The 13422-nt window shown below is 36.6% G+C and overlaps 2 protein-coding genes across 5 annotated transcripts in view; one reads left to right on the top strand and one right to left on the bottom strand.

The window, feature by feature from the left end:
- TMEM131 (transmembrane protein 131) overlaps positions 1 to 13422 on the top strand; it is a 271084-nt gene that overhangs the window by 134306 nt on the left and 123356 nt on the right. The window lies entirely within an intron of this gene.
- The window catches only part of INPP4A (inositol polyphosphate-4-phosphatase type I A), a 134789-nt gene continuing 129225 nt past the window's right edge, over positions 7859 to 13422 (bottom strand). For 2 of the 4 annotated variants that reach the window (XM_060233855.1, XM_060233854.1), the window contains exon 25: positions 7859 to 8097. In XM_060233855.1, coding sequence (XP_060089838.1) covers positions 7965 to 8097 — 133 coding nt within the window. In that variant the 3' untranslated portion in view covers positions 7859 to 7964. Of the gene's footprint in view, positions 8098 to 12752; positions 13332 to 13422 lie in introns of those variants that run through there. The other 2 variants (XM_060233853.1, XM_060233852.1) reach the window with 1 other exon arrangement.

The raw sequence follows: 13422 nt of genomic DNA, 5'->3' as shown, positions 1-13422 counted from the left end.
ACAAAACTATGTTATAAAGGATATTTGTAAATTTATTTTCCAGTATCATCAGATCTCAGAAGCTAAGCAGGGCAAGCCCAGGTTAGTGCTTGGATGAGAGACCACCAAGGAAGTCCAGGACTGCTATGCAGGGTCAGGCAATGCAATTTAACAGCACTTTACACAACCATTTTTTTAACTGCACTTGTGGAGAGGGCAGTCAGTTTGCATGCAGAACTGTTTCTAGGTAGGGGATATATAGCGAGCCAGTGTGGTGTAGTGGTTAAGTGTGCGGACTCTTATCTGGGAGAACTGGGTTTGATTCCCCACTCCTCCACCTGCACCTGCTGGAATGGCCTTGGGTGAGCCATAGTTTTTACAGGAATTGTCCTTGAAAGGGCAGCTGCTGTAAAAGGCTCTCTCAGCCCCACCTACCTCACAGGGTGTCTGCTGTGTGTGTGGGAGGGGAAGGTAGAGGAGATTGTGACCACTCTGAGATTCAGAGTATAGGGTGGGATATAAATCTAATATCATCATATAACTTTTTCCTCTAGACTCAGTGTGCCCCCAGCTGCTGTTTGCTGCATAGGGGGGAAATATGATTTTACTGCTGAAACTAAATTGACAGTCCCATATGGTTGTTGCAAAAAAATAAAAAATCAAGATCCCATCATGAATTTCCTATACAACATGTAACATATTCCTTAAATTGCATCTTCCAGCACAGAGATCAGATAATTCAGAAGTGGTATAATATCAAGAAACCAGCCAGAAGGATACATGGTGGAAGGTTTGTTGTGTGTGTTTGTTGTAAAAGATGTCTCTTAAATATGTAAAGTTGTACCTAGTCTCAATGAACCCCTTATAGTATAAATTTCCTGGCACAAAAAAAATACCAGGTATAGTTATCTCCATAAAGAAGAGAGGCAGAATAGATATAGTTCAGTTTTGTGAACTTGTTCTTATCTTTGGTGCAAGAGTACAGGTAAACTGAAAGCAAAAATGAATGGCCTGCTTCAATATCTATAAAGGAAAGCATCTCAAAAGCCAGTAAGAATCAAGGGCATGTTTGTCCTACTGGCCTCAGCTCAAATAATGAAATTCCAGTCATTCATGAGCAGTCATCTTTCAGAGCAGTCACCAATGGACCACCCACTGGGGCCAGGGGTGCATCCTGGAGCAGAACATGACTGCAGGCCAAAAGCATGGCTTCCTTGCTAACATAAGAGTTAGCTGGATCAGACCAGCATCCCATTTTACACACCAGTCAACCAGTTTCCCTGCAAGGCTATATAAACTGAGGATAGAGCCCAAGGTCCTCTCCTGCTGCCGCCTTCTATTGCTGTTATTCAGAGTGTTGCTGCCTCTGGATATGGAGGCTCCCTTCAGTCGCTATACCTAGGAGCCATTGATGGACTCCATGAATCCATCTATCCCTCTTTTAAAGTTATAATAGCCATCACTAACTGGCAGTGAATTTCACATTCTCATTGTATTTATTGAGTAAAGAAGCATTTCTGTCTATTTTGTACTTATTTCCTAATAATTTCATTGAATGGCTTAAGTTCTAGTATTTGAGAAAATGAAGAACAAGCTCCCTCTATCAGCTTTCTCCACTTCACGCATAATTTTATCTACCTCTGTTTCCCCATAGTCATCTTTTTTCAAACATGTTTTTAAAATTATGTCTTTTTGTTCCAGTATGCATCACCTTATACTTAACCACAAAGAACTTCATTTATCATGTAGTTGCCCACTCACCCAATTTGGAGAGATCACCCATCCTGTAGCTCTTCACAATCCACCTTGGTTTTCACCATTTTGATAATTTGGTAGCATCTGCAAACTTGACCACCATTCAGCCCCAGTTCCAAATAATTTATGAAGAAATTAAATGGCACTTGCCCCAGTATTGATCCTAGTGGGATCTTACTGCTCACTTCATTGCAAGACCTGTTCATTTATTCCTACTCTCTCCTTCCTGCCATTTAACCAACCTTTACTCCTTGAGAAATCCAATCTTCTTCTGCCATAATTGCTAAGCCACTTCAGGAGGCTTTGGTAAAGTAGCTTATCAAAAGCCTTTTGGAAGTCCAAGTATATTGTCTACCACAGGGTTTCCCAAATTTTTCTTTCCTGTGGCCAGTTATTTTTACACTTTTTCGTGGCCCACTAAAATTTGGGTGTGAAGCCAGGAGACTTTGGTGGTGGAGCCGGGAGACAGGAATTATGTCATTTCCTGTGGTGTCAAGGACCAAGTGATGTCACTTCCGGGGCACACTGAACCAAAATTCCACCTTTTCCTGTGATGTCACTTCCAGGGCACTCTCCCAAACCCGCCTCTTCTTCAGAAGTAACTTCATTTTCAGAAAAATCTCTCTAAAACTGGTCAGTGCTGTTGAGGAAGGGAAACATCTGGAGAGCTACCGTTGGCCACCCCTGGTATATACGAAGTAATATATACTAATTAGTAGAAAATTTTGTATGTGAGTTAAAGAATGCTCAGGTGTATGCGATCTAGTCCTGCAGACATATTGATTTTCAATTTGCCTAGTAGTCCTAGAACTCTCTCTCTCTCTCATCAGCTCAATTTGTATCTGAGGAAGTGTGCAGGCACACAAAAGTTTATGCCTTGAATAAAGCCTTGTTGGTCTTAAAGATGCTACTGGACTCAAATTTTGTTCAACTGTTCAAATTTTGAGGAAGGCATCCTTCCTCAAAATAGCAGTTCTGTCATGGGTATGTGCCCCACATTTTCCACAGTGAAAACTTTGTCACTCCAGGGAATTGCCTAGGTGCACCTTGTGGACAAGCAGCCCTGAATTCACCATCCAGCATTTAAAGAGCTGCTTTTGGAAAGTCCAGCAATGTCAACAGAGCCAGGGAACTTATTAAAGAAATGGTTAATCCTAATGCCATACCACAAAATCCCCAAGGTTTTGAAAATGTCATCTAGAATGGTACACTATCTGAGAAATTCTTTGGGGGAATTAGTTGCGCAGTTCTAAAGACACAGTCTTACTTTATATATTATGCATCTCATATATTTTCTAAAATAAAAAAACCTTCAGTTCAAGAGTTAAGGTGCTTCCAGATGCTCATGCACACACAAAAAATGTAAGTTACATTTATGTTGCAGAAAGAAATTCTACTTTGCATACTCATGGACCAGATAAATCCAGTTGGGGCTCTAAGAAACCCCGTTTCTGTTGTTACTTAGAAACACAGTAGAAATGCAGTAAGGCATAGTACAAGTTATGTTTTAGTTATAGGTAAGAGTAAGACTGGAATGTTGGTAACTCTTCTGTCTTCAAGCCTAGCTGTGTGTTAACCCTTAAGGATGTTACTTAACCATGCTTGTGGCCTTCCAAACTAAAGCTGTGTCCCACATGACCTTTAAGTCCTTGATGTGTCCTGGAAGATTGAACTATTCTCCTTCTGGTTTCCGGTATTGTCATTTTTGATGTTCATTTATTCTTTTGCGTAGAGGTTGGTTGGTTTGTCCTATGCAGAGGGGCATTGCTGGCACATGAGAGCAAACCAGTCAACCTCTACAAAGAAGAATCCCATGTAAAATGGCTAAGCTTTATGTTATTCTTCAACTTTCAAATAATTAATGTCAATTACAAACTTTTAGCACTTTTAACATATTGTATATTATAAATCTTAGCTATTTTACATGGGATTCTTCTAAAAACTGGGCCAATTGCAGTTGTTTCCTAGTAGATGCCCAGTGCCAGTTTTTCAGACTGTCTCGGTTTTATAACTAATATAATGTTCAGTTATTTAAATAGTACGACATTGAAAATCAATGTATCTTACCTATACTGCTGCTCCTGCAGCTATATAATAAAAAAATATTGGACTAAATCACATTAGATTTCCAATTGTAAACCTCAGAAGAATAGACAAGGGTCTGGTAGCACTTTAAAGACTAATTAAGTTTTATTACAGCATAAACATTTGTGGACTAAAGCCCCACATCTTCAGACATAATGAGTGAATTCTCATTTTGCATGGACTCACTAAGCACTAATTAAGAGGAGAAATATGCAGTTATTCTTCATCATGTTTGAAAGCACAGTAGTAGGAATGTCTTCACCAGCAACAAGAAACAAAAGTTTAAGAGCATCAAAGCAATGTCTACCAAGGAAAACTGATGAAGTAGTTAAATAAAGAATTAAATGCCCATCCTTGAAAATCGCATTTAACAATTGAAGAAATAGTCATCTCAGCATTCTTGTCAGTTCTTTATTTTTTTTTAATCCCTAAAGACTAGCACATTTACAGCATACATGGATTGGATGAATTAAGACTATATAAAACAGTAACCATATGTTTATGGTATATTAATACTGCCCCCAAACAACCAAATAAATAAAAAAAATTCAATGCACAAAGCTTGGCAAGTACAACTGTGTTGGGACAAAACTGTGCTGTACATTAACTCTACATACATAGGTGAAACCCAAAGGCAACTGTGCTGCGGGAGCTTTCACAGAATATACACAGAACATAACTTGGCAGCAGTTTTCTTCTGAAGTATTCTTCATTTTTTTTAAAAAGGTACTCAAAAAGAACATTAGCTAGAACTTCATATCATTGTAATCCTTAAGAATGTCTTTCCTGTGCAAAATTAAAACATTTTTTAAAAATCAGACATATGACATTTCCTACACGAATTTGTTTCACAGTTTTCCATTTTTTATCAAGCTCTGCTCACTCTGGTCTTTGTGGGATCCTATTTACGTGCATGACATATTTTATGTATAAAAGATGCGCTGGACAGGGTTGTTCTGCTTATTTGCAACCAAAAAGAGTGAGACTGCACTACTGCACCCCTTCCTTGTATCTAATGCAACAGTGCAGTTGGTGTTCCCCACTTTAAAAAGGAAGAGCAAAGAATGAACATGAAGAGTTTAGAAATTATTCTGAATATTACTGCAATGCTGTTAGCAAAGTCCAATGTGAAAGCAGTTTTGTAAAACAAGCAATTTTAATAGAATTCAAGTATTTAATAAAGACTGATTGCATTTTAAAAGGGTCTTAATTAAAGTGATGCTAAACAAATAGGTTGGACATCTGGCCTAAAATTTTCCTAGCACACTTTACAGTGCTGACATATGTCCCATGCAAGAGTGCCTTTTGGGCTCTGATGCACAAACAGCCCTCCAGTGATATGGGGTTCACATTTATTCAATGAAAAGAGCAGTGCAGCATGCATCTCCTTGTATATGCAGAGCTATGCTTTCCATATAAATGAATTGGCACACCTCAAGAATGGGGAGAAGCTATAGGAGCTGCTGTGCCTGAAAAGGGGGCCAAAACAGGACACGCATGTTGTATCTAGAAATGTCATACAGGCATATACATCTGTATGTACAATCATAAACATTTACTTGCTTACTTTAGAATTACCAAAATCTTAACTAATAACTGTACAAGTCTTCCATCTAAGAGTATTTAAAACTAAAGGTATTTTAAATATGTGATTAAAATATATCAAAATAAGAGGTTTGGGAACAGAATAAATTAAAAATACAAATTTGTCTACTATATCAGTAAGACTTTTCTCAACTGTATAAGTTTAACATTTCACAACATTTGACATGGTGCAGAGATCTGAGGTTAAACAGGTAACATGGGATCATAACTTCGTAATGGCAAGAAAGACTGAAGCAGTAAAAAAGAACCAAATTCAGCAAAATCATGAGTACAATGTCTACAGAGCAGGTAAGACACTGAATTGCTAACAGCAAACAGTGAAAAGCAGTTACCACTGGAATAGAATTAATAATCAAAAGCTGCAAGAAATTAAAGTGCAAACAAAAACATCAGAAAGAAGTAAAACGCACTTAGAAAATACCACATGTATATTAAGTTATTTTCTTGAGGCAAACTGAACCACATTCCATTACAAGACCCATGATTCTAAATAAGTGTACTTATAAAAGTTTATTTTGGATTGCAGCCTTAGAGTGAAAAGAAAATCTTTGAATATCATACACTAGAATAAACCAAGATAGAACATGATATGGTTCAGAAACCAATGCTTCATTCTTACTTTGAAATATACACTATTTACTGGAGGAACTGATGAATGTGTATTAGGGTCAGCAGCGGAATGTATTGCACCATCTTACCATCTACTGCAGCACTCACACATTTATTTTTGTGCTGAAACAACTTACAAGGGGGTAAATTCATGTCGCTATCTATATAAAGTCGTAACTGACTTGCATTTGTCACATGGAGGCTTTCTGCACAACCCTCTCCCATGTGAAGACGACACAATAAAATCACCATGTGCAGATGTTATCACCTCTAAAACAAATATATGAACTGGGTCTCAGAAGAGATTTGAAAAAATAGGATTTTACATTTAATAGTTGTTAGTACACCAATTGTTACTGTTAATCAACAAATTAAAACCCACTTTCTACTGATGCTGTAACAATGAATGAAAAAGCAAACCACTGCCCTGAAATAGTGGATATTAACAAAAAGAAAGCTCTTGGTAGGACTAATATTCAAAATATCATACTCAACAATTAGGGAGACACATAAAAATCATGGGAAACATTTGGTTGTGTGTAGTACATAATGCTCTGGAAGTATAAAGTCCTTTACATTTTAAAATGCTATCTAAATCTAAATGGAAGTGAAAAAGGGAAATGAGAAAATCACAACCTGATGCCTATGCAGATTTATGCACACCTAAGCCCCTTAGATATCTCAAATGCTAAACAGAGTCATGCTATCCTTCAAGCACTTTAGGTATTTGATAGAAGATGTGTTTGCATGGAACAGCTAAAAACTGTACAAGTAACCTGCATAAGGTACTGCAGTGAGCAGGGGACAAAATCCAGAGATCTGCTTCAAAATATTGGCTTCCACTGAACATTGCTGTGTGAAGTAACATGCCTAATGCACATAGAAAAGGGCCCAAAGTAACAGGATCTGAAACAACAGATGATCCAAATACAAGTGACCTGGCCCATGAAATCCCCATTGGCACTTTACAGGGCATAGGAGTTTGCACTTTTCCTACCTGGCTTGCAATGCCAGGAGTCTTACTGCTCACAATTACCACCCATGATTACAAGTCACATGCAGTGCTCTGTTGCATGCTACTGTCTCTTGACCATGCAATTTAAATACTAGCTGGGATCCTGCCAGTTTTTTCATTGGTGCAAAAAGGATCTCATCTGATTCCCTTCCTCATTGTAGTCTTTTCCCACACATTTTTTTTCTGTCTGGGTCCTGCAATCACCAACATAGCCTTCTTGCATGCCAAAAGAGTCTTCTGTCTTAAACTAGCTGAAATGTTGGATTTGACAGCTACTCAAAAATAATGAAAATTGTAAACATTTCTGAAGTCAACTGAAGGCATCACAGGCCCAATTCAATTTCTGAACCAAGTGGGTCTTGTGTCAGTTCCTGGGCTTGTATATTACAAATTAATAGTGTTCCATATATAGTAAAACATGTTAAGCTCCTGGTTTAAAATGTATTGTGCTGCCCTAGTTTTAAAAGTGGAGCTTTTGCTGTAACAATGCCTCTTACCAAACTGCCTTGTGTCCTTTAGTTTACTATTTACAACTCTGAGGTTCTAAAAAGTATTATGAAAATCTCAAATCAAATCAGTATAAAAAGATGTGTGAAACAGCTGCCTAAATATCATTCATAAAATCCTGGACAGTCTAGGAGTTACCTCCCTTCTTTAGGCATATAGGTAAGAAATCAGTGATGTAGTATATTCAGGCATCTTACATAAACTGATGGATAGTTATATAAGCAGATAGTCATCACAATATTTTCATGTTATAAGGGAGAATAATTATTCCTAGGGAATCCAATTCAACTCAGTGTTACCTAGTGAAACGTACAAAAATTGTTTTTGACTTTATTGCCAAAGTTCATATACTAAAGTTGAGTGTATCCACATGTTTTAACGGAACAACTGATTGCAAGACACTATAATCTTATGATTCAACTTTTCCATAAGTTCCTTCAGGAGGCCTGTAATGCTTGGGGAAAGCCTTCAGTTGCAGGGAATTAAATGCATACTTGCGACATCCAACATTCTTCATTGTATTTTCTCTTCGACAACCCTCACTGGGGAAAAAAAGACAAGCACAAAAATGACAGCAGTAAAAACAAAAAAATCAAACAAAATATTTTGGCTGTGGTGACATGAGCTGGTCATTTCATAATGTTAAAATACTATAATGGGAGCTTGAATAATTTGCCATCGCAAATATTGGAAGCAGTGGATCACTAAACAACGCAGGTATGATGAACATGAAATAGAAACATGCTGTGGTCTGGCTACTAAGCCTTGCAGTTCTAAAAAGCAACAGTGTTATCTAGCTGCAATGCACATTTCTCTCTGTGATGCTCCTATGAATTTCATGATACAGGTGCTCTGAAGTTTTAGGTCATTTCATTGCATATAGGGCTCTAAAACTCTTGATTCAAGCCACCATGGGATTAATGAGCTAAAAGAAAATGCTAGTCTTGAAATGAATGCTTTTCAATAACTATTGTTTCCTACATATTAGTTTATCAAGAGCCTTACTGAGAGTTAGTTCTAACTGGATAATTTGCCATACATTAGTATGTAATCAGCCTATTGTATTGTAATCACAGTATTATTATGTAAATCACTGTATTTACTGGATTGGTTTTAACTTAATGTTTTAATGTCTTATTGTTCTATATTGTAAATCTAGGGTTTTATTTATTACTGTATGTTTTTATGGAATGTTGTTAGCCGCCCTGAGCCTGCCTAGGTGGGGGAGGGCGGGATATAAATGAAATAAATAAATTAATTAATAATAATAATAATAATAAAAAAATACAGTCCCTCAATTCTGACATTGCTAAATTGTTTGAAAAATACTCTTTTCAAAATAGTCATCAACATTCACCAAATGCTGTAAGCATTTTGGAATATAATTTTTTTCTTCATATTTGCCTACTGTAGAAGTAACACAGCTGACTCCAGACCATGGTTAGAAGAACAGCAGTGGGTAGTGGGCTCCTATGCCCTCCTTTCCCTGTCTGGTACAGATTTCCACTTCCTTCTCAGCTTAAATTTTATTTATAGGTATGTACTAGGGTGGCTATTTTACTAGTCAAAATATTTGTTTAATAGTTAGATTAAATACTGGTCAAATATTTTAACTGTTTAAAACAATGAAATCACCATTGTAAAAATTGTAAGAAATCATTATAATTCTAACTGTTAATGTTAGATACGGTTTCTTTAATCGTGAACAATTTATTAAACAAATCTTTTCTTTGGCTTTTATGTTGACCACCAAGGTTGGCCTACAGTTTCAAAATTAGAATCAAGTAACAATGACTTTTTAAAAGTAAATTTTTACAGGCAGTTGTGCTAACTAGACAACAAATAAAGTTCTGCTTTGGAAATGCCTGTAGTTATTACAGTTGGCCAGTAGGAGAAGCTTTTCTGTTAGGGCTGCCCCTGATGGCTGCAGGGCGATAGGGCAAAAGGACCTCATACTCATGCCCTCACTCACAAACAATGGCATCACAATGAAACAACAAAAAGGATAGTTGCCATCTGCCAAGGGCAGGCTTGGCTTCATAGAATATGTGACAACCATGCTCAAGTAAGTGTTGGTCAACTGATTGGTGTGCTGACCCAAGTCTATCATAGTGCTAATCATGGTTAACACTAAGCATGTTCTTTCTTATCCAAGATGTGCAAACCAATTTCAGGCTCTGGAACTAAGAGGAATTTGGGTCAGTACTTTCCATACCTAAAAGGACACTATGGTTAGGGCTTGATGAAAGCCTGTGCGGTTAGTGATACTCTCTTTCTGAGATCTATTGCACTTTCTACATTTAGATTCTGAACTCTATTGCAAAGACCATTCGATTTCCTGAAAACTGATGGCTCTCAAGAACAGCTGTACAGCAAGGAAGCACAAAATTTTAATAGACATAAATTAATTTAGACCATCATAAAATGTTTTCCCATTTTCTTTCTTTGGCTTCTTTGACACACAAAAGTTAACAAGGGAAAATGAGAGTGGTTTCATGCTAGAGCATCACTGTAAGACAGTATACAAACATATGACAGATGTAATTTATTTGAAATTTAAAGACTAATGACAGCAACAATTAACATGCTCCTTGTTAAACTGCAGCATCTTTATTTCCAAGGTGAGCTGAGATTTTCATTGATAATAATGTATTCCAATTTCAATGTGAGGCCCAACCCAGCCAAACAGGCTTTTTTACAACTCAGTTGATTTTAGTTGGAGGCTTAAGCATATTCATTCTCTTGCACTGAAACCAAGAAGAACGTACATTTGTGGATCTTTATCTGGATTATGTGCAAATTTTTACATAGCTGGGATTGACTAATTACATGAACTCTGTGTCTAATAATAAGCATTTTATGTTGTTTTATTTCACAAGTAAATGTTTTATTTTCCTTCCTTAAACATAGTACTGGAACTCTTAATTCCTTGCAGTATCTGTCTTTGCTACAATTCATATTATTCAGCGTCACTTTTAAAGCACAAAAATGTTTTAAGGAAAAACCATTACCATTACAGAAAAAGGCACAGAACCTTTTGATTATAAGGGAAATATATGTGTACTGTCATGGTGAATTACAGGCTACTCTGTACAAATTACAGTCCTTGTGGTGCAACCTGGATCACTCCTGGGCTCCAGTATGCACACAAAGCTCTGTACATATAGCAGCTACTGTTTTAGCATCAGAGAGAAGAGGAGAGGTATCTACTATACAGCCTGCCCAAACATACCTATAAATTAATTATCTGTAGCAGCTGGAAGGAAGAAAGATAAGTATTAAAAATATTTTTCTGGTTTACAAAAGCTTCCCTATCTGATTGTCAGTGGAAAAAAATTACTCACTCCTGGCGACAAAGTTTTGTTGTATGCACTGTAAACTATGCCCTTGCAAACTGATGTGATTCAGACCCTAGTTGAGCAGGATCCTACTTCCCGCCCCACCCCCACCCCAAGAGGCACAATTTAGTACATGTGATGTCAACTTCAAATGAATAATATCTGATGAAGGGAGGTTTGAAAACTTATAACCTGGAAATCTTATTGGCCTTGAAGGTAACTCAGGACTCAAAATAGCTCTTCTACTGCAGACCAATATAGCTACCCGCTTGAAACTATCGTCAAATGAACAGGTGAATCTTTCCTATCAGCTATCATCATGCATTATCTGGCAGCACAAGTGATTGAAATTAATGGGCTTATTGCCGTAAGTGTGGTCAAATATACTCCTATGTGAGTCAGGTGGAAAACAAGACATAATTATGTCTCATCAATATTTTAAATAAATGCATGAGAGATTCACATGTATTCAGCTTGTTCTGCATTAGTTATATTGGTTATCAATCTGCTCCTAGGCACAATTCAAGCTATTTTTTGGACTTATACCCTATCTTGTACCTTCATACCTTGTATCAGCTTGCTCTACATCCCACAGTTTAGTTAATATGCATTGCTCATTCAATATATTGTTTTGACGGCTTAAGACAGTAACAGCTAGAAGTTGTTCTAGTCCATAAATTCTGGAATCTTGTTTCTGAAGAAGCAACCTTATCTCTCGAGTGCTACTTCTATGCTAGAGTATTGGAAAGCCTGTAAAGATCTTTTAGAACAGGAATTTGGCTGGTCTGGGCTCTTCTTTCAAATATGTTTTGGTATTTTATTGGCTTTAGATTCTATTTTCTTCTTATAAACTATTTTAAGTTGTCTTGAAAAAGCAGTAGTTATCTGAATATTTTAAACACTAGTGTCATAGTTCCCCAAAGGAACAGGTTATTTTTGCATGCGAAAGAACTCAGCTACCCAACTCACATGACTACTTCTTATAGTTGTTATTGGAGCATCATGGGGCCCAGGCACAACGGAGCATTCTATGAGTCCAAAGATGGCTGTAGTTGAGGCTACAGCCACCTCTTATGCCAGTCAAAATTAATTTGATCCAATACACCTACTAGTATGTGTAGTTTGTAGCACAACAGAACATGAAATTTAGAATTCTCTCAGCCATATAATTCGTATTTAATATCTAATAATTTTTACCTTATGAAATTCATCACAAAAATGGAAATTTAGTATTTAAGCTATGAGTTTTCTGAAGATGTATATTTAAATAAATCAATGTAACAATGGTAGACATTCATTCTCATTTAACTTTGAGGGTAATTGGGTGGGAACAGTCTCTGACATATATTAGCATCTTTCAAATATTTAAGATGATTTCATCAGAATTATCTTAAAGTTAACAGTGAACTGATTAGTGCAACTTTTTATGGCAATATTTAACATCAGCATTAAACAACATATGATACCATCATACATATTATAAAAATATTTTTCTGACGATTCAAATGGAACTACAGATGATTAGTAGCTACTCTTTCTGCATACTTTCCCCTTTTTGATACAATAAAAAAGTAGATATATAAATATATTGAAAGTATATTGCATGCAGTATACTGCAATTCAAGTTAATTTTTTAGTTGATATAGTATGTTGCAATATAATTAAGTATGACAAAGGAACAAGTGCATGGTTCTACATACTTTCCTAATTTAGAGATTATGTTTGGAAGTTCGTTAGAAAGGTATTCAGTATAATTGTTCAGACAAATGTTACAAACTCCCACATTTTTTCTTCTTGTATCATGTAAATATGAAAAGTAAGACTGACATATTTTTAAGAATATACAAAAAAAGGTACAAATTCTTTTTAGATACCTTTCTCTAGAGTACATGAAACTTTGGAAACAAAACTGCATAAGAGAGAGAGACAGATGATTTGGATGCCTGAAAAAATATTTGGTAAGAGAAACTAATCTTCAGGATAGCTAAAGTACCAAGGTAACAGGCTGCTGTCAGACTATGTTACAAGCACTGAAAGTGTAACAACAGTTTAAGCGTTCAATACAATTCCTTTTCATAAAATAATTTGATGTGTATTTACAAGTTTAGTACAATAGAAACACAAAATTGTAAGGCATAATAATAATTCTTGGCAGACAATGCTATGACACATTCTTTTGACAAAATAGGTACCAGGTGGTGATAAATATTCTGGCACTTCATTGGATTTTTGCTTTGTTTGCTTTTAAAATTCATCTTCATTTGCAACGTAATCTGGCCACCAGGTATGCAATGCTCAGAAACAGCCACACAATCAGTAAATTGGGGCTTAGAGCTAGCAAAGGAATAGAGTAGAGAAGACTGGGGTCTAGCCTGAAATCCCGGATGGGCACCAGGCCACACAAGTTCTTCTGGGTGACTACCTCCCGTGTTCCAATACTGTGAAAAGGAAGAAGTTCAGGGAGAACAGAAAATAAGAGGAAGAAAGGAACACAGACATGCAATGGATGTACCCAAAAGATATGCCATG

This window comes from Heteronotia binoei, chromosome 3 (genome assembly GCF_032191835.1).
Source record: "Heteronotia binoei isolate CCM8104 ecotype False Entrance Well chromosome 3, APGP_CSIRO_Hbin_v1, whole genome shotgun sequence".
Taxonomy (NCBI): Eukaryota; Metazoa; Chordata; class Lepidosauria; order Squamata; family Gekkonidae; genus Heteronotia; species Heteronotia binoei.
Note: the sequence above shows the minus strand (reverse complement) of the source record. Positions and strands in the feature narration are given on the sequence as shown.